General features: G+C 45.0%; 1 protein-coding gene across 1 annotated transcript in view; it reads right to left on the reverse strand.

Annotated features, from left to right (window-relative positions):
- LOC140722674 (zinc-binding protein A33-like) overlaps nt 1–21719 on the reverse strand; it is a 41666-nt gene extending 19947 nt beyond the window's left edge. The window contains exon 1 of the mRNA XM_073037380.1: nt 21678–21719. Coding sequence (XP_072893481.1) covers nt 21678–21719 — 42 coding nt within the window. The remainder of the gene's footprint in view (nt 1–21677) is intronic.
- Between the last annotated feature and the right edge of the window lie 296 nt (nt 21720–22015).

Raw genomic sequence — 22015 nt, forward strand, 5'->3', positions numbered from 1 at the left:
CACCCCAAATCCGCTGACACTCCAGATGCACTTTAGATTATCTCAGAAGCAGAATCGTGTCACAGTTCAGAAAATGGCTGCCTCGACAATGAAATTCTAATTCAATCCATGCTCGCCATGCCCATCCCCAAATCTTTGTGCATCCCCCAAAGCCGAGGGCTTCCCTACATGCACAACAGTTTACAATCATTTCAAACAGTTCACAAAATATTTTCCGCCGCATGGAACAATAGGAAAAACAAAGTTCAACGTGCAAAGAGCAAAGACTTGCTGTACATTCCCAAACCAAAAGCTGTGGATGCACCATGAGGTATATCGTCTGCTGAAGCCTAAATCTGTGGCATTCAAATCCGCCGACACAGGTCTGTACCAGAAAACCGGGTATGACTTGCGCTTGGCTACTTAAAGCGAGAAAAGAATATTAAAGCAGAAAGAGGGGGGAGGGAAAGATGTGCTTGGTAGTGGGATCCCGTTGGAGGTGGCGGAAGTTACGGAGAATTATACGTTCGATCTGGAGGCTGGTGGGGTTCTAGGTGAGTACAAGGGGAACCCTATCCCGAGTGGGGTGGATGGCAGATGGGGTGAGGGCAGATGTGCGGGAAATGGGAGAGATGCGTTTCAGAACAGAGTTGATGGTGGAAGAAGGGAAGCCCCTTTGTTTAAAAAAGGAAGACATCTCCTTCGTCCTGGAATGAAAAGCAGATGCGGCGGAGACGGAGGAATTGTGAGAAGGGGATAGCATTTTTGCGAGGGACAGGGTGGGAAGAGGAATAGTCCAGGTAACTGTGAGAGTCTGTAGGCTTATAGTAGATACCAGTAGATAAGCAGTCTCCAGAGATGGAGACAGAAAGATCAAGAAAGGGGAGGGAGGTGTTGAAAATGGACCAGGTAAATTTGAGGGCAGGGTGAAAGTTGGAGGCAAAGTTAATGAAGTCATGCGTGTAGGAGGCAGCGCCAATGCAGTCGTCGATGTAGCGAAGGAAAAGAGGGGGATGGATACCCGTATAGACTTGGAACATAGACTGTTCCACAAAGCCAACAAAAAGGCAGGCATAGCTGGGACCCATGCGGGTGCCCATGGCTACATCCTTGCTTTGGAGGAAGCGTGAGGAGCCAAAGTAGAAATTATTGAGTGTAAGAACTACTTCCGCTGGACGGAGGAGAGTGGTGGTAGAGGGGAATTGGTTTGGTCTGAAATACGAAAAGGAGCGAAGAGCTTTGAGATCGTTCAGGTGGGGGATGGAGGTGTATAGGGACTGGACGTCCATGGTGAAAATAAGACGGTGGGGGGCAGGGAGCTTAAAATCATTGAAAAAATTCAAAGCGTGAGAAGTGTCACGAAACTAGGTGGGAAGAGATTGAACAAGGGGGGATAAGACAGTGTCAAGGTATGCAGAAATGTGTTCGGTGGGGCAGGAGCAAGCTGAGACAATAGGTCTACCTGGACAGGCAGGTTTGTGGATCTTGGGTAGGAGGTAGAAACGGGAAGTGCGGGGCATGGGAACTATGAGGTTGGTGGCAGTGGATGGGAGATCCCCAGAGCTGATAAGGTTGGTGATGGTATATGAGTCAATGGCCTGGTGCTCCTTAGTGGGGTCATGATCAAGGGGTAAATAAGAGGAGATATCAGAGAGTTGTCACTGTGCCTCGGCCAGGTAGAGGTCGGTACGCCAGACAACAGTAGCGCCCTCTTATCAGCGGGTTTTATAGTGAGATTGGGATTGGTGCGGAGGGAGTGGAGAGCAGAGCGTTCGGAAGGAGTTAGGCTGGAATTGGAACAGGGTGTGGTGAAGTCGAGACGGTTGATGTCCCGTCGGCAATTAGTAATAAAGAGATCCAGAGCAGGCAGAAGACCAAAGCGGAGTGTCCATGAAGAGGAGGAGGGTTGAAGACGGGAGAAGGGTTCATCGTTGTGGGTAGGAGAGACCTTGCCAAAGAAGTAAGCTCGGAGAAGTAGCCGGCGGAAGATGAGTTCAGCGTCCTGGCGTACGCGGAACTCGCTGAGGTGTAAATCCGAGGCCCTTACTGAGGACAGAGCGCTCTGCCTCAGAGAGTTGAAGGTCGGAGGGAATGGTAAAGACCCGGCACGGATGAGAGATGGGAACAGAGCGGGGAGGGAGGCTGGTAGTGCCAGTGGAGAGGGAAGGGTTGGGGTGAGAGGAAGATGGAGCCTCTGAGGGCCCAGGAGCTGACGATGGGATCTGAGGGAGAGGGGATTGCAGAGTGGTGGTGGGGGAAGGGGAGACGGCCTTTAATAAAGCCCGTTTGATTCATAGAGATGATTTAAGTTAAAATATTTTCAGATAAAGTGATCGAAAATGGCGGAGATGAACAACAATAAAAATAATCCGGGATTCCACAATGGGGGTAAAAAAAGAAAAAAAAACAGATTACAAAGCCCGGAAAAAAAGTCGGTATCTATCGACGCAAGCCCCAGGAAAAGCATCGATGCTGTTATAGCTCCGCCGACGTGAATAATGAAAAAAGTAATCTCTGTCTCCCTCTCCCGGACATAAACCTCATTACAGTCGACATATAGTTAACTGGAAAGGATAGTGTTTTTCTTATCAAACAAAACGACCTTCAATTTGAAAGTTACCTTCATAGTATTTGATAAGGGAAGAAAAACACATCCAAATCAATTCTTGAAATATTTACACAAAAGAAAAAAAATCGCCATCTTTAAAGTATCCAATCTATTTTTAAAACACAAGAAAAAGCAAATAATGACTTAAAAGATCTTCAATAAAGCATACATAATAAAAAAACAATTAATTCATTTAAATGCTGCAAAATGTAAAAAGTTCTAGATAGTTCAAACTTAACTACAGCCTATCAACAGTTCTCCTACTATATCTTCTGAGGTTAAAACCGTCCAAACCAGGCTTTTTCAGAAATAAAAAGGAATTTTAAGCTAAAAACTTTCTGTGACCAAAAGATCTTCCAGTCTTATCAGTCTTTACACCGTGAGACACTCAAGCCATTATAAATCATTCAAATTCAGGCTTCAGACTCGTCGGGAATGAAGTATTTGCACAAAAAGAAAAGCACTCGCCATCTTTGAATTATCCAGTCTTTCTTTAAAACGTAAAGAAATCCAAGCAATTACTCAAAAAAAAGACTTTAAAAAAGCATACAGAACAAAAAAATTCAGTTGGTTCATTTAAATGCTGCAGTGAAAAAAAATGAGATGTTTCAGAATTATCTACACTCTTTCAACAGTCCTCCTGCTATATCTTCGAAGGTTAAAACCATCCGAACCAGTCTTTTTCGAAGCTAAGAATACATTTTAAAGTAAAAACTTTCTATAACCATCAAATCTTCAAATTTCATCGCTTTACACCACGAGGCAATCAAATTATTATAAATTATTCAGACTTCAGACTCGCCATTGGACTCGTCAGACAAAGAGTTAATAAAACGCAATGCCTCGGCTGGATCATCAAAAATATGAACTCCAGAATTTTTAACAAAAAGCCTTAATTTGGCTGGCTATTGTAATAATGGAAAGAGCTTTTTTTTTGAAAGGCTAATTTCATAGAAGAGACAAATACAGCACGTTTCTTAACAATTTCATGTGGAAAATCTTGGGGAAAAAAACGAACTTCTGAACCTTGAAATTGAAAAATTTCTGTTTTCTTGCAAGTTTAATAATGCGGTCCTTGTCTCTAAGACGGAGAAAACGCACAACGACATGCCTGTTTTTACCTTCATCCAAAGATTTTAAAGCACCGGTTCTGTGAGCCGATTCAAGCTCCGGGGGTTGCGAACAAACCTCCGGAAATAAAGACTGAAACAGTTTAGCAAAATAATCCAGTGTGTCGGCAGATTCTGATTTCTCTTTTAATCCAACAATTCGAATATTATTCCGACGCGATCGAGCTTCCAAATCCACGATCCGTTGTTGAGCCTTTTCCAAACGGGAAGAAAGGTCAGCCGCATTTCGATTAACTTCTTTAAGATCGAGGCTCAGAGAGTCAATTTCTTCTTCAAATTTCTCTTTTAGGTGAGTTATTTCAGTGCAGATACTGGTGATTCGTGATCCCAATCTCTTGACTCAAGGGGCTTCTTCCGAGAACTCGACAGCTTTGTTTTAGATTTTCCATTAGAGGGGTCGGGATTTCGTCTGGTGCTCTTCGAAGTAGCCATAATTATAACTATTTTTTAAAAAAAAACTTTTTTTATTGTTTTCAAATAGTTACAGAATAAATGGTATGAAGTGTTACCTAGCCCCCCTCCCCTTAACCCCTCCCCCCTAACATCCCTATTAAAAAAATAAGAAAGAATAAAAAAGGAATGCCTGGATGTTGGAAGATCCCCACATTACTATATGTTAAAATTCTTTTTCCTTTTACTGGCCCATTAACATTAAAACTTAAAAAAATTAGTAGATTAGTCATTATTTTTTATTATATTACTCCAATCTATAATAATACCTAATCTTTCCACTTTCGTGGTATCCTGGGAAATCGTTATAAAAATCTCCATGTTGCTATATGTGTCCCCACCAATCATCCAGGCAAAAAGATAGAAAAAAATTAAAATATAAAGAAAAAAAAAACAAAATACCCCCCTACTAATGTTGTGGAAAAAAAACACAACATTACCCCCCTCTGCTGTACGGGTCATGGCAACCGCCATGATTACACACGTGAATCCCGCAGTAACCGATCCACAGCCTCCCAGCCCCCCCGCAACATAAAAAAGTATATGTATAAGAAGAGAAAAAAAAATACTATTCTCATTTAGTATTTCTAAAATTTTGCTTTTCTCTTCTAAAATATCCATAAATGTCCATCACCTCTGTTCCTTGGCTCTATCTTCATCTTTAATCCATTACGTTTGGAAGACTCTATGTGTAATTAGCGAATAGATGGAAGTTCTTTTACAAACTCCTCCGCTTTTCGATAATCGGAAAAAAAAAATTTCCCTCCTCCAAAAAAATTATCCGTGTTGCTGGATGACGCATTGCAAATTTATAACCCTTTTCCCAGAAGGCTTTTTTCACTGGGTTAAATTCCTTCTTTCTCTTCAACAGGTTGTATCTTATATCCGGATAAAAAAGAACTGGTTTCCCTGCCATCATCAGTGGCCCGTTTCTATTTTTGGCACTTTGGGCAGCGGCCTTCAGGATCTTTTCTTTGTCTTGGTATCGTAAGCATTTTATCAAAATTGATCGTGGGTTTTGATCAGCTCGAGGTCTTGACCTTAAAGATCTATGAGCCCTTTCAATCTCAATTGGAGTTTCTCTTTCCATTTTCAATTTTTTAGGGATCCATTTTTGAAAAAAAAATATTGGATCTTCTCCTTCTATATCTTCTTTAAATCCAACAATTTTAATATTATTTCGTCTACTGAGATTTTCAAGCTTATCAATTTTTTCCATAAATTGTTTTCTTTCTGATGTCCAAGCAGTATTTTCCTTTTCCATTTTGTCCATTCTTTCAACCATGTCTTCCGTTGTAGTTTCCAAGTCCGTAATTCTTTTTCCCATTTTTTCCTGTCTCTTTGCCATTTTATCAAGCATAGTCTCCATATTGGTCATTTTTTTTCGAGTATTTTTTGATTATTTTTAATTACTTTTAATGTGTCTAATTTACGCATTATTTGCCTCAAAGTCTTTTCTATATTTCTAGAAGGACTTTTATCTCCTTCTTCAGCTGATCCTTCCGAGAGATTTGACTCTCCCTCCGATTCGCTATCACTTTCAGTTGCAGTGGTCGCTGGGCTTTGTAGTTTTTGTTGCTCCCGTTTGCGCATGCTCCATCCTTCGCGTTTGCGCAGCTCACGATGGTCTTTTCCTGTGGCCAATGTTGCCACAGTCTCCTGTTCCGTATCGCCGGTGATATAATGTACCTGAGACCGCGGTTCCTCGGTAGACGTGGGCCTTGTTCTTGTTCCAACTTGCGTAGTCTTCCCGGTATTAGTTTTCTTCATCTTCCTTCCTTGAGGCATAGCTTGACACAGTCCGGAGTCGTTTATAAGTAACTTTTAGAAAGTATTGACTAACTTTTCTTCATTTAAACATTAATTTAATAACTTTTTACGGGAGAGCTGGTTCCCTGCGTCTCGATCCTACGTCATCACGTGATGTCCCCCAATTATAACTATTGTTATACAAATTTGACTGAATAGAGTTAAAATTTCGAAATTTAAATCGGGAAAGGGAGAGATTAAAGGCGGACAATAAGCAACTAAGTCTTACATGTCCGTAGCGGGAGGCGGAGTCCGGAAGGACTTTGGATTGAATTATGGAAAGGATGTTTCCCATGGTGGGAGAGTTTAGGATAAGAGGGCATAGCCTCAGGAGAGAGGGGCGCCGTTTCAAAACAGAGATGTGGAGAAATTCTTTCAGACAAAGGGTGGTGAATTTGTGGAATTTCTTGCCACATGCCGCTGCAGAGCCCACGGCGTTGGGTGCATTTAAGGCAGACATTGATAGTTTCTCGATTGGACATGGCATCAAAGATTCAGGGGAGAAGGCCGGTAGCTGGGGTTGAGGAGGACGGAAAGAAAGGATCAACCATGAGTGAATGGTGGAGCAGAGTCAATGGGCCGGATGGCCTGACTCTGCTTCCATGTCTTATGGCTTTATGGAAATGAGGATCGAGCAGGAGACTGCGAGACTTTGTCTAAGTTTTATATTTGGACGGTCGGTTCTGGTACGGGTGGGAACCCACAACGCCGTATTTGTAACCCTTTATTATCTAATGTTATGATTAATGATATTCTCTCTGAGAAACGCACTGAGGTGTGTAAATCTCTATATGCAGATGATTGAGGTCTATGGATCCAATTAGCAGCTAATAATTTTGAACAGTCAGCAAATATATGAGAATTTAAGCTTTCAGTCGCTAATGAACAAGTTCTGTGTTTTATATGTAACCCCTGGGTCGCCTGAGGCATCGCTCAAACTCGTTCTAGTCTAGGGGGAGCAGCCTTCGGCCCCGCCAAACTGGGTAATCAGCTGGTGTGGATGCTGTGTGATGTCCCCGCCTCGCCCAAAAAACAGACAGTACACCTTATGCGATTAAATAAGTACAATTTATAAAGATTACTATAACTAAGCGATTACTAACGATACAGTATATATGAATAAGAGAAAAAAAGAAAAGGCGCCAAACTTATCAAAGTCCAAACCACTTCGTGCACAACAGTTGGAGCTCAATTACTGAAGTCTTTTGGCCACCATTCGATCCCCTCGACTCCTCGACCCGCCTCCTGGGACCCCCACGGAGGTCGACCAGACGCTCCACACTCCTCTGTCTCCGTCTCCTCTCATCACCGAAACCTTGGGCCGGGGACCGTCGCCCAGCTTCCAGCATCCCGTCCTCTCTCTCTCACTCCATCGCCCCGACTCCCCAAAATCCCGCCAACAATCAGTTTACAGTCCCAAACAAGCTTCCAGCACTTATCATAACAAAGACGCTAGCATTCCTACTATTAACACAGGCGCCAGCATTCCTACTTTTAACAAAACAAAGACGCCATTTTGATTACATACACAGTAACAAAGAAAAAGAAAAAAAAACCGTTACACTCTCCCCCCACCAAATAAAAGTCATGTCCTCATGACTATTAGATAACTCGTCACCTTTCCTGCCAACACACCGTAACCCAAGCACAAGCAATGACATCTCCTCCCCACACAGTAAACCTCACGCCCTGTTCCTTAGGCGCTATATAGGCCAACTTAATGGGCGTTCCCTAACCCTTCTGAGACCTCCGTACCCCCCTCACCTAAACCCTTAGGCTAGGACACAGCTGGGGATACCTTGGGTCCACTACCAACTCCTCTTTCAACCTCTCACTCATGCCCCACACTGCACACAGCTAACCCTCCCCACTACACCTGACTCAGTGGAAGAAGGGCCAAAGGTCTCTTCCTCAATCGAGGGAAAGTCAGCAAAAGGCAGCATGTACCACACATCCAGCATATCAGCCTTTGAATCCGTATTCTTCCTCATTTCTTTGATCAGTAGCTGCTGTTTGACCTTCTCCAAACGGAAACTTGTGACCTGCACTGCTCCTGCAGTCTCTTCAGCTTCCTGCAATTGAGATTATCATCTTCTCTGGCCCCTGGCTCAGCAGTTCTGACTCCCGCATCCCGGCCATCTCAATCTGGAAAGCAGTTACTCCAATAGCTTCTTCCACCCCGACCTGAAAAGCAGCAGTTAAAGATTGGTCACCCTCCAGTTCAGTATTCACTGCACTTCTCTCCTGCTTTTTTTCTCCTCATGACTTCTTCCAGATCAACCTTCAGGTTTTGCACTTCATTTGAACTGTCGATGGTCATCTTCAGGTTCCCTTCAAGCTACCGCTTCCCCCTTCCAAGATTTGTCCGCAATTTCTTCACCTCCGCAAGCTCCCTTCTCCAGGCTCTCAGTTTGCTGTGGCCCTCAGTCAAACAACTTTCTTCGTTCTCTCCAACTTGTACATCTTTCAAATGGTTCCAGATCACTCTCTCCGGTCTCTCAGTCTTCATTTCAAACTTGATTCCGTAGAGACAGACACTCACGAGCTGCGACCTTCGCCAGCCCTGGCACGTGTCCAGAAAACACGTTAACTCTGTAGTTCTCAGCCGCTCCGGCAACGACCTCACTTCATATTCTCCTGAGGCAAATCCAAATACCAGGAGATCATCCACATACGTCAAAATTCCAAACGCCTCCACACCCCATGATCTTCCACATGCCCTGCAGGAAGGTTGCAAGGGCTCCGGAGATACCCTGTGGTATCTTTTCGGACCGGAAAGACTCCTAGGGAACTTTTAACTGCCGTCTTCTCCTTGTCGGCCTCACTCATCGGGATCTGGCAACATCCACTCCTCAGATCCAGCACCTTAAACCTCTTCGCACCACTCAGATAGGCATCGCCTCTACGGCCCAATATAATCCACACACACGCTGCCTACGTCTGCCACGCTGTAGGGGCCAGTCGCCGCAACCTCTGCCTCACCGAAGTGTCTTCAGCAGTCAACTCCCCTCCCTGGTGGTATTTCGCAGCGTCCACTAAGAGGGTCTCACCCTCAGATACTCCTCCAGGCCATACCACCACCGGCTCTTGTTTGAATTCAGTATCGGCCCAAGGCTGCTACACACGTCCGCACAAGCAGCTCGAAACTCTGGGTGCATCGATAATGCCTCCAAACAGCTCTCACCCGCCTCCTCCGGGCAGGCCCCCAAGCGCACCAACAGGATATTGGTTCTCTCCATAACCGAAACGCTGCCCGTCTCAACAGTGTCCGGACACATCAGCATTAACGATTCACGAACCTAGTCACCTCCACATTTGCCTCTAAGAACTCCATTTTCACTGACCAACAACCGTCGTCTTTATAATCACCGGCACTGGTACCCCAAATCTCCAGTGCCGTCAATGTCATCAAGGGTAAAGGCTTCCAAAAACGGTTATAAAACAAACTGTACAGCAACTTAACCGGTGCCCCGGTGCCGAGGATGGCTTTAACTTGACTTCCATCCATCCGTAACAACACCTGAGTGCGTGGTCCCTCTAAGCCTTCAGGAATAGGGTCTGTTCCTTGCGGGAGTTCCTTGGTACATTGCTGGCAACGTGCTCCCCCAGAGACCCCAAGCCGTTCGCCCACTGGGCCTCCTCTAAGTTTCCCGACACCTCTCGGATCAACGGAACAACTGATCCCCTTGACAAATCCCCCTGTCTCCGCAAGCAATTTATCTGCCCTCCTAACCAAAAGGGATACCCTAAAAACTTCCCACCAATCTCCTGCCACTGATATGATAAGACCCCCAGCTGCGGTATTTGACTTCCAGTCGAACCACACGCATTTTCCCACACTTTCCCAGAACTGGCAGCTGTCACTTCGAGATAATTTCGCCCGACAGTTCTAACAACGCTACCAGCCCGCCTACTCAAACTTTCAACCAATCCCTGTCGCTTTCCCTCAGCCAAGCACTGCCACTCACCCAACAACTGAGAGGTCTGCTCCGCCCACGTCTCAGCCCCTTTAGGGCTAGACATTATTCCAACAACCGGGCGGAGCCCACCATAGCTGAAACATCCCAACCTGTCACTCCTCACTCTCCAAACAGTACGGACACCCCATGGTACCACCACCATTTCGTCAGCGCTAGTCGGAACTCGAACAACGACCTCCGGGCTACCAACAGCAGCCACCCCACCCAACACACATGCAGAAACAACCGGCAATCGCACACCCACAAAGGCACACCAGCTCTTCGCCGCAGACACAATTCAAAGAGGGCGATCACACAGCTTCCACAGAAATCAATCCCGGACGAACACCCCCACAATGTAACCCCTGGGTCGCCTCAGGCATCGCTCAAACTCGTTCTAGTCTAGGGGGAGCAGCCTTCGGCCACGCCAACTGGGTAATCAGCTGGTGTGGATGCTGTGTGATGTCCCCGCCTCGCCCAAAAAACAGACAGTACACCTTATGCGATTAAATAAGTACAATTTATAAAGACTACTATAACTACGCGATTACTAACGATACAGTATATATGAATAAGAGAAAAAAAAAGAAAAGGCGCCAGACTTATCAAAGTCCAAACCACTTCGTGCACAATCGTTGGAGCTCAATTACTGAAGTATTTTGGCATTCGATCCCCTCCGACTCCTCGACCCGCCTCCTGGGACCCCCACGGTGGTCGACCAGACGCTCCACACTCCTCTGTCTCCGTCTCCTCTCATCCCTGAAAACCTTGGGCTGGGGACCGTCGCCCAGCTTCCAGCATCCCGTCCTCTCTCTCTCACTCCATCGCGCCGGCTCCCCCAAAATCCCCGCCAACAATCAGTTTACAGTCCCAAACAAGCTTCCAGCACTTATCATAACAAAGACGCTAGCATTCCTACTATTAACACAGGCGCCAGCATTCCTACTTTTAACAAAACGAAGACGCCATTTTGATTACATACACAGTAACAAAGAAAAAGAAACCCCCGTTACAGAGAGTATCCGTCTCCCGGGATTGTAATGTCTAATACCACAGGCCATGTATTGAACGTGAGAGACATAGAGGGTGTGGATAGAGAGTATCCGTATCCCGGGGTTGTAATGTCTAATACCACAGGCCATGTATTGAACGTGAGAGACATAGAGGGTGCGGATAGAGAGTATCCGTATCCCGGGATTGTAATGTCTAATACCACAGGCCATGTATTGAACGTGAGAGACATAGAGGGTGCGGATAGAGAGTATCCGTATCCCAGGGTTGTAATGTCTAATACCACAGGCCATGTATTGAACGTGAGGGACATAGAGGGTGTGGATAGAAAGTATCCGTATCCCGGGATTGTAGTGTCTAATATCACAGGCCATGTATTGAACGTGAGAGGCATAGCGGGTGTGGATAGAGAGTATCCGTATCTCAGGGTTGTAATGTCTAATACCACAGGCCATGTATTGAACGTGAGAGACATAGAGGGTGTGGATAGAGGGTATCCGTATCCCGGGATTGTAATGTCTAACACCACAGGCCATGTATTGAACGTGAGAGGCATAGAGGGTGTGGATACAGAGTATCCGTATCTCAGGGTTGTAATGACTAATACCACAGGCCATGTATTGAACTTGAGAGACATAGAGGTTGTGGATAGAGAGTATCCGTATCCCGTGGTTTGAATGTCTAACACCACAGGCCATGTATTGAACGTGAGAGGCATAGAGGGTGTGGATAGAGAGTATCCGTATCTCAGGGTTGTAATGTCTAATACCACAGGCCATGTATTGAACGTGAGAGACATAGAGGGTGTGGATAGAGAGTATCCGTATCTCAGGGTTGTAATGTCTAATACAACAGGCCATGTATTGAACGTGAGAGACATAGAGGGTGTGAATAGAGAGTATCCGTATCTCAGGGTTGTAATGTCTAATACCACAGGCCATGTATTGAACGTGAGAGGCATAGAGGGTGTGGATAGAGAGTATCCGTATCTCAGGGTTGTAATGTCTAATACCACAGGCCATGTATTGAACGTGAGAGACATAGAGGGTGTGGATAGAGGGTATCCGTATCTCAGGGTTGTAATGTCTAATACAACAGGCCATGTATTGAACGTGAGAGACATAGAGGGTGTGGATAGAGAGTATCCGTATCTCAGGGTTGTAATGTCTAATACCACAGGCCATGTATTGAACGTGAGAGGCATAGAGGGTGTGGATAGAGAGTATCCGTATCCCGGGATTGTAATGTCTAACACCACAGGCCATGTATTGAACGTGAGAGGCATAGAGGGTGTGGATAGAGAGTGTCCGTATCCCGGGGTTGTAATGTCTAATACCACAGGCCATGTATTAAACGTGAGAGACATAGACGGTGTGGATAGAGAGTATCCGTATCCCGGGGTTTGAATGTCTAACACCACAGGCCATGTATTGAACGTGAGAGACATAGAGGGTGTGGATAGAGAGTATCCGTGTCCCGGAGTTGTAATGTCTAATACCACAGGCCATGCATTGAACGTGAGGGACATAGAGGTTGTGGATAGAGAGTATCCATATCTCAGGGTTGTAATGTCTAATACCACAGGCCATGTATTGAACGTGAGAGGCATAGAGAGTATCCGTATCCCGGGATTGTAATGTCTAATACCACAGGCCATGTATTGTACGTGAGAGAAGGTATGTTGAAGTTTGATATGAGGGATGTTTTTACTCAGAGAGCCATGAATGCATGGTATGATGTTAGAAACAAATATATAAGAGGTTTTTAAGGGAAGTGTGGACAGGAACGTAGATGAAAGGAGAATGGGGGTATATGGATGTGGTGTAGGTCGGAGGGAATAGTGTTTGGGTGCTTTTGATTTGCTCTGTAGCTGGTTGAGCACCACACGGCGGGCCGAATGGCCTGTTCATGTGCTGTAGTGTTCAATGCTCTAATTGAAATATTTCTGCCACTGTTGGCCTCCCACTGGACCTTAGGGAACAGTTTGTCAGGCCCTGGGTATTCGTACACCCTCATTTGCCTCAACACAGCCAAGACCCTACCCCACCCCCATAATCTGTAGGTGGTTCATGAAGATGATGCCGTTTTGTCGAACTTCTATACACCCTGTGTTCATCTCCTAATTAAATACAAATGCAAAAAACTATCTACGGTCTCCCCTATCTCTCTCGTCTCCAGAAATTGATTACCGATCTGATCTTGCACTTCTCTCCTTTGCAACCTCGTTGCTCTTAACGTATTTGTGGAGTCGCTCAGGATTCACCTTTCCTCGGGCTATTGAGACCGAATGAAATCACTGAACCTTGTGGATATAGAAGACATTAATCAGCAAAAAGAATCAGACACCCTTTGGAGTTAGGACCTGCCCGAACCAATATTACACGACATCTTTATATGCTGAAGATCAGCAGGACTGTTTTACATTTACAATGTTTTCATAATGCTTCCTTTGAATTACATACACTTTTGAAACACCGCAATCTCCCCTGCAACACTCACGACACCGAGAATGAATTTGAATCACCGCTGACTCTGGGCTGCATTCATGAATTTGCGTCTCAGGACCATGGAGTGTTTCTTTGCTTGCGATCAGCCAGTCTGTCCAGGAAAAGTATTGTTCTGGTCTGCACTTTAAACTCATCAACAATTGATACTCAGGTCTGAAGACTGGTTCCTGTTGAAATTCACATTTGCTATACTGTATACCAGCACTCCGGAATTACCCTAACAGGGATACACCACGCCTTTGTTTAGATACCTGGATACTTTAAAGCGGCCTCTTGCATGCCTTCTACTGCAAACATCCCTCATTTGTTACAACCCGCCTGCAGCTATGACGCACCTCCGTTCTTCATAACCAGGGCCTCAACACCTCTTCAAAGCCAATATTCCCTAAACCAGTTATCTTTTCTTTTTTTTCCCTGACAGACACATGCAAGCTTTTCACTCTCAAAACTTCACATATTTGCAGGAAAACCACGTGTCCCAGTCTTTCACTTTCCAGATCTTTGCTCACAGCGTTAAAATTGACCTTTCTTCAGTTTAGTATCTGAATACGTGGACCAGAATTGGAAAGGTGAAGCAGTGGGTATAGGCCCGAGATCGCAGCGTACCAGCATGGCGCAGATCTGAGAGCAAGAAATGACCGGGGATTTGGATAACTTAAGCAATGGGCCTAATAGAAAACGCCAGCAATTAGAGTTGGAGGTGAGGGACGGGCCAGTGTTTAGTTTTACTCTTCCCTGTGCTGAACGAAGTCTGTGCCCTGCAACTAACGGGCTCCTACAGCAGCACCTGGCTTTATGTCTGTGGACTCACTTCCCTGAACTTCAGTTCTGAATGCTCTTTGCTCACTGCTATTGTTTGAGCAATTTTATATTTTTCTGTACAGAAGGTGTTTGACAGTTTTGTTTTTTTTTTGAATGGCTTCCACAGGGTTTCTTTGTGTTGTGACTGCCTGTAAGGAGCCCAATTTCAAGATTGTAAATATTATACACGGCTTGATAGAAAATGTATTTTGCCCACTGGTGGACAGCTCTGGAGGTAGAGGTCACAGGGAATCCAGGGATAGCTGACTAAACTGATACACAATTGGATTGATGGTAGAAAACAGATGACAAAGGTGGAAGGTTATTCCTCTGACTGTAGACCTCTAACCAGCAGCGTGCCGTGGAGACTGTAATTGAGTAATTCTTAATGTTTGGAATATATCTATCCTGCACCTTCCTCATTTCCCCCAGAAACACATTCCATTGTTGCTCTGCTGTCATCACTTCCAGCATCTCCTTCCAATTTATTTGGCAACTCCTCTCTCATACCACTGTAATTTATTTTACTCCACTGAAATACTGCAACATCAGACTTCACTTTCTCCCTGTCAAATTTCAAGCTGAAGTCAATCATATTGTGATCACTGCCTCCTAATAGTTATTTTACCTTAAACTCTTTATTCACTCCCGGTTCATTACATAACACCCAGTTAAGTATTGCTTATCCCCAAGTAGGCTCAACACCAATCTTCTGTAAAAAGCCTTCTCATAGGCATTCAATAAACTCACTCTCTTGACATCCATTTCCAACCTGATTTTCCCAATCGACCTGCATGTTGAAATCTCTTATGACTATCATTACATTTCCCTTTTGACACACCTTTTCTATTTCCTGTTGTAATCTGCAGTCCACATCCCAGATACTGTTGTGAAGCCTGTATATAACTGCCATCAGGCTTCTTTTACACTTATGGCTTCTGAACTTAACCCACAAGCATTTGACATCTTCCGATCCTACGTCACATCCTACTACAGATCTGATGAAATTCTATACCAGCATATCCATGCCGTCCTCTCTGCCTTCCTTCCTATCCCTCCATTACGAGTAACCGTGGACATTCAGCTTCCAACTACAACTATTGTTCAGCACGATTCAGTGATGACCACAACATCATACCTGACAATTCGCAACTGTGCAACATGATCATCCTCATTTCTTAAACTCTGCACATTGCAATATCACACATTGAGTATGTTATTTGCGACCCTTTTTGATTTTGCATCCCGAATGCCCTGATACTCACCCTGCTCGCTGCAATTATGTCCTATCATAATTATGCCTTCGTGACAGTCTGACTGCACACCAACTTTGCTTTTTTAGCATCCATCCTACCATGAGTTTCCCACCCGCCCCCTGCCGGATTATTTTAAACCATCCCCAACGGCTCTTACAAACTTGCCCATGAGAATATTAGCTCCCCTCGGTTTCAGGAGTAACCCATCACTTTTGAACAGGAGAGATCCCAATGATCCAAGATCTTGAATCCCTGCCCCCTGCATCAGCTTCTCAGCCATGCATTAACCTGCCAAATCATCCTGTTCCTACCCTCACTGGTACGTGGCAGATGCAACAATCCAGAAGGGAGGAGAATATACAAGACAGTTTTAGTAAGTTTGCAGATGACACTAGAATAGGTGGTATAGTCGACAGTAAAACAGGTTATCAAAAATTACAGGGCAATCTTGACCAGCTGAGTACATGGGCTGAGGACTGGCAACTGGAATTTCCTTCTGATCAGTCCAGGATGTTGCATTTTGGGACGTCAAATTCAGGTTGGACTTTCGTAGTGGATGGGACAGTCTTGCGGAGTATTGCAGGGCAGTAAAATCTTGTAGTACACATCCATGGCTTCCTGAAACCTGAGTCCAAACCTAACAGGGTGCTGAAGAAAGCTTTTGGCACCCTCACCCTCATAAATCAGGGCACTAAGAGTAACGGGTTGGCTGTTATGGTGCAGTTGCTTAGGACACTGTTGAAACCACACTTGGGGAATCATAAACACAGGTGATACTTGAGAATTTAAGCTTTTAGTCGCTCCTGAACAATTTCTGTGTTTTATAAATGTGATTAATCGGCATGCAGTTGATTTGAAATTATATGGTCAAACTCTTCAAGACGTGACAACGGTAAGATTTCCAGGCATGTGGAGGGATAATCAGCTGGCATGGAAGCGCCATATCAGAAAATAATAACATTAAATATTCTCAATTGTCTATATGGGTATTCTGGGGAGCTACATGAATACCATTGTGGACCATGTTCATTTGTTTAATTGGATCTATTCTTGATTATGTCTGTGTGACTTGTAGATCAGCGTCATCTTCAATTTTAAAGTGTTCGGAAGTGTTCTGGCGCAATAAGGTGGTTCCCTGTTTCAGCTTTACTGGATGAAATGAGCCAAGTGTAATTGCGGAGATTGCAGTTGATATTAACAAACTGGATTCATTAGACGGGACAAATAAATTACCATCCTGTTGAAGTTGTGTTCGAGGACGGTTGGCAACGTCACACGAAGAGCGTTTTCAAGTTTAGGTGGCTGTGATCTTATCGCACTGGGAAGATGGGAATGTGGGATTACGCAATATTCCCCAATGTCACGTTCTCTGAAACCCCATCTTGTTCTGCCTCTGACTAGCTGATTTTGGGTCACAGAGCTTAATAAGTCTGAGAATTCTGCAATGTCCGAGAGTCTGTTGATTCATCAGTGTATTTTGGAAAACTATTATGATATATTAACTGTTGCAGAAGAATCAAACGATAACAACTGAGATGTTCCTCTGGCTGTTTCTGTGCCTTAATTACAGATAACGACAAAGAAACAACTTACTAACCATTATATCAGTACATAGAGAAGAGTTTGTTGCCATCATTTTAAGCTTACACCGGGTGGAGGAAATTTGTCCGTGTAAAGCTCTAATTTATTCACATGCCTTTTCGGATTTGATGTTCCTTAAAACAATTTATTCTAGCGGTCGGTCAGAATTACTGTTGGAAACTCATTGGCTCACTTCTTATGAGTTTTATGGGTCTTCTTATGGGTCTCAACCTGCACGGAGAGGTTGAGTTACAAAAGCTGATACAACTCCAGCGGTGGATAAAGACCTTCCACCCCGCAAATCAGAAGCTAAATGGTTGGTGGGATTGAGAATTATAGCAAGACTGTTGGGATAATGAGCATAAAGGAAACACCACTGCAGAATGCGTAACTGTTAGCTTAATGGGGGAAAGAAGTAAACAAGAAGGGAAAGAATTTTATTCAAAAAAGAAGCAGTGAAGGTTTTATTTTCTAATTCTCTGCACCACACTCCAGTCCAGTTAATGGCGGGAATGCGACTTTAATTTGATCTGTCAAACGCCTTTTAACCAAAACCCGCCCCATTTCGTTACATTAGCAAATCATTCAAGGGGAAGGCGGAGAGTAGTGTGATTGACATTGGATTAGGTAGCCGGTAATCGACTAGATTCACGCCGTTTTGTGGTCTGTAAGGTTGATTGGCCGCAAAGGGAATAGATGGACATATGCACAGACCAATGGCTGGACAGCGTTTCCGTGCAGGTCTTTGACTGTCATCTGGCAGGTCAATGCGGTACTGAGTCTCCAGGACGGGATCTTGCCCCTCACAAAACACATACTATCCTAACGTTCCAGAGCTGCCGGTCGATGCGACAACCTGCCGGGAATAACACCTGGGTGATCAGGGGGTGAATGTGAGGAGCTGGAACCCTCACTGCAACCGCTTTTGGCTTGTGCTCAGGTCGCGGCTTTATTAATGAACTGAAACATCGAAGTGACGGGATATTTCACCGCGCTGATCACCTGCTCCCTGAATTTCGACTGAGTCACCGCGTAAATAAATGTGTTCGTGCAGCAGCTGAAATCTCTCAATAAATACCCGACGTAGATGAAGATCCATTCAGAATAGTTGAAATCCCGTCCTTTTCCTGAGACCTGATAATATATGAAATTTACAACCAGTGTCATCCACAGGAGGATGAAGCTGCCGGAGAGAGTGAAGAGTAAACCCACAGACCTCCTCCTGCTCTTCATCTCCGGGTCACTGCTGTTCGTTCCCTTGCTCTGACCCTTCAGCCCCTTACGGACACGACTGGCCACTAAAATGTGTCTGACTGTCAGAGCGTTGAACAGCAGGATCCCAGCGAAAGGAAGAAACGCGGTTAAAACCGTATCGAGCCAGTCATATCCTATCCACCCAGGGTCAGTGAAAACATTGTCCAAGAGATCACAGAACCACGGTATATTGTCGATGATTATTAAAGGTTCCCAAGTGAAGTATCGGGGAACGTTTTTCAGACAGGACAGTACGCCGGTTGTTGTTAGAACCGCAGCCGCAGTTTTCCCGGTGCAATATTTTGTTTTCAGCTTCTGGCAGCAAATGGCGACAAACCGGTCAAAGGTGAAAGTGACGGTGAACCAGACAGAACAGTGTGTGGCTGTCAACATCAGTACCTCAGTAACACTGCACACAGGGGTGATACCCAGAAAACTCCACCGGAAGTAATTCATTCTGATTCGATACAAAATGACCTCAGTGACAATGGTCAGTAGATCCGCCGCTGCCATGGCCACCAGGTAGCGAGTGGTGCAGGTAGAGAGGCCGCACTTTCCCCGGGACAGGATCACAATCGCCACTACATTCACTGGAGAGAGAGATGGAGAGAAACAGACACTGGGCATTACTTGACACATTCTCCGGGAATTAACACCGGATTGAGTTGCAGCTAAAGATGTCTGTGAACGGCTGCTAATCTCGCACCAGACGGGTCACACTATCTCTGAACTGTTTTCTTCAGTGTGGAGATAAAGCAATGTGTGGGCAATCGTCGGCGATATAAACGAGCTGAATGAGCAACAACGATCGCTGCTGATCCCGATTCCAGTCGCTGATGGGGCCGGTTTCACTGACTTAACCGTGGCTGACCAGGCCTGTGGACACTCAGCATCTGATATTTACAAGATGAGAGACAGAGGGGAGAAACACAATGAAAGTACTAGAGGGACAACTTAGCAAACAGAGCCTGAGTGGCTTAGCAAATGGATTAAGTCTACACCACTGTTCAATTCAATAACACTCGTGAGCAGATCACTGGACACTGGATCAGATGATCAGACCAAATTATTCACCAAAAGGCAGTGGGATACGACTGAGACAGACTCCACAGGGAGACGCGAAACACAGCACCAGGGGCTCTCTTTGATCGATAATTCAGAAACAATGAACCCCCCCTCCCCCCCCCCCCAAGTCACACCTTCTCGGAGAGCTACCTGTCCTCAGCACTGGGACAAATCTGGACAAGGTATCATTAAAGGCAAGAACAGCGTATGAGTCGATCCCGTGAGTTAGAGGAGAGACAGGGGTTTAGTTCCCTTTGTCATTGAATATGATAAATCGGAAAGTCGAATTGACAGGATCGATATCTCTGACGGATATTTGTACAATGATCATCAAGTTGGAAGATTGTAAAATGATCATGGATAGGATTACAACGGTAACAATCAGAAATTCCAAACATGAATCCTTCTGCTCACTCACCAAGAACTCCAATGATGGCGACGAACACGTACAATATTTTCTCCACACTCCTGTACATATCGAACAATGCAGACATTTTCTCTGTCCAGTGATTCGGCCCCCCTGTGTTACACGCGATCTCTCGGAATGAAATGCTGAGGCAGCACATGCCTCGGGTTTTTAATACAATTCAGTGACTCCACAGGGACAGATTTCAACAGATTTAAAAATAAAGATTTTAAATTATTCACTATCGATTACATCAGACAGGTGAAATACCCGCGGTGACGGATTGCGATTAAACTATTCAATTAATAGGAAGACCTTTGGGAATTAATTTTTCCCAACCCAGGTGACTGAACCGTCCGAGTTATCTTATCCATTAAATATGCTTCCATTGTAAATATGCACTTCAAAGTAACCATTTATCAGAAACAGAATATTGAAATAAATTATGCCATTGTAGCTTGTGAAAATGTATTGAATCACGAACACTACATCGGCTGGTGACGTAGCGGCATCAGCGCCGGGCTCCCGAGTTCCAATCCAGCCGGTTCCAAAAACGCCTGGAGAGGGATGGGCTCCACCAGGTTTCAGATGCCCAAGACACGTCGTGTGATGAGCAATCACCAAAAAGATCGGAGCAAAAAGTTCGTAACGGCGCCCCGCCCGCCGACTCCACCAGGACTTAAGGGTGCACGCGCACACACACACACACACACACACACACACACACACACACACACACACACACACACACACACACACACACACACACACACACACACACACACACACACACACACACACACACACACACACACACTCGTACTGTTACTATTATCCTGAGTAGTATAAACTGTTGTTTGGGGGCCCAACCGAGAGGGATTACATAAACAGTACGTCTCTGGTGATGAATAAACGATTTCATGTACATGAAACCCTCCAACGACTTCAGTGACTCAGTCACAGACAGAATATTGGATGGTTCGTCCAGGACCCATCCCTAACCGTAACGCATGGCATCAAACTCAGCAGTCTAGTGTGGGGGAGTATGTTTTAATTATCTCACCCTCTGTGTTTCAAAGAACATGATTGAGGGCTGGAGAGGTCGAGAAGAAAGTGTGTGTGTGTGTGTGTGTGTGTGTGTGTGTGTGTGTGTGTGTGTGTGTGTGTGTGTGTGTGTGTGTGTGTGTGTGTGTGTGTTTGTCTGTGTGTGTGCGCGCGCGTGTGTTCGTCTCTCACTGTGTGTCAGTGTGTGAGTGTGGGTAGACTGACTGTCTCTGCCTGACCCTGCCGGACTATACACGTGTCCATCTCCAATTCACTTTATCGCCTTGGTTTAGTCCCTTCTCATCTGTATCCGCAAACTGCACAGTTCCAACACTTCACAAAATGGCTGCCTGAACAATAATAATGTAAGAACAGAGGGCAGAATTCAAATTGCATTTATTAGTAATGTATGTACAAATGGACTAACTGTGAGACTTGTCGCAGCTCCAAATCAGGAGGCACCCCCACATGCACATTAAATTATCCCAAAGCAAGAATCATTTCAAAGAGTTCACAAGAAGTTCGTCTCCATTTAAAACATAGCAAGAACAAAGGTCAAAGTTGATATTGCATTTATATCCATATAAGTTTGGATAAACGGAAAACCCTTGAGATTCGACACACTCCAAATGCTCCGGCTCACCCAAGTTAGTGTTCACTCCCAAATCCACAAATCCACACGCAACTCTGTGCAGATCAGCGTGCATCCACAAATCTGTGCTCACCAGAAAACCCTCAATGAACCTTCAAATCAGTGTCCACCCCAAAGCCTCCGACACCACGAAATCCTTGTGCACTCACACATTCGCTGACATACCCCTGAAGCTGAGCACATCCGCAAAGCTGGATGCTCCGCCATACCCGCCCGCTCCACTAGATTCACTGGCAAACCCAGAAATAAGCCTGCATCCCCATTTATCTGACCAAACAATAACACGTATCATCCTGTCCTGGTGACGTCTGACCTACCAATCCCCTGCAATATTGTCACAGTATGTCCCCAGAAAATCTTTTTCGCAATCTTCACCACTTTCCTCACCACGGCTTCTGCCCTTTTATACTTAATAAGGTTACTGGGACACTGATACATTTTCACTTTCCTAAACGCCTTGTCCCACTCCCTAATCGCCTCTGCACACTCCTCAGTCCACAGTG

This window comes from Hemitrygon akajei, unplaced genomic scaffold, assembly GCF_048418815.1.
Source record: "Hemitrygon akajei unplaced genomic scaffold, sHemAka1.3 Scf000083, whole genome shotgun sequence".
NCBI lineage: Eukaryota > Metazoa > Chordata > Chondrichthyes > Myliobatiformes > Dasyatidae > Hemitrygon > Hemitrygon akajei.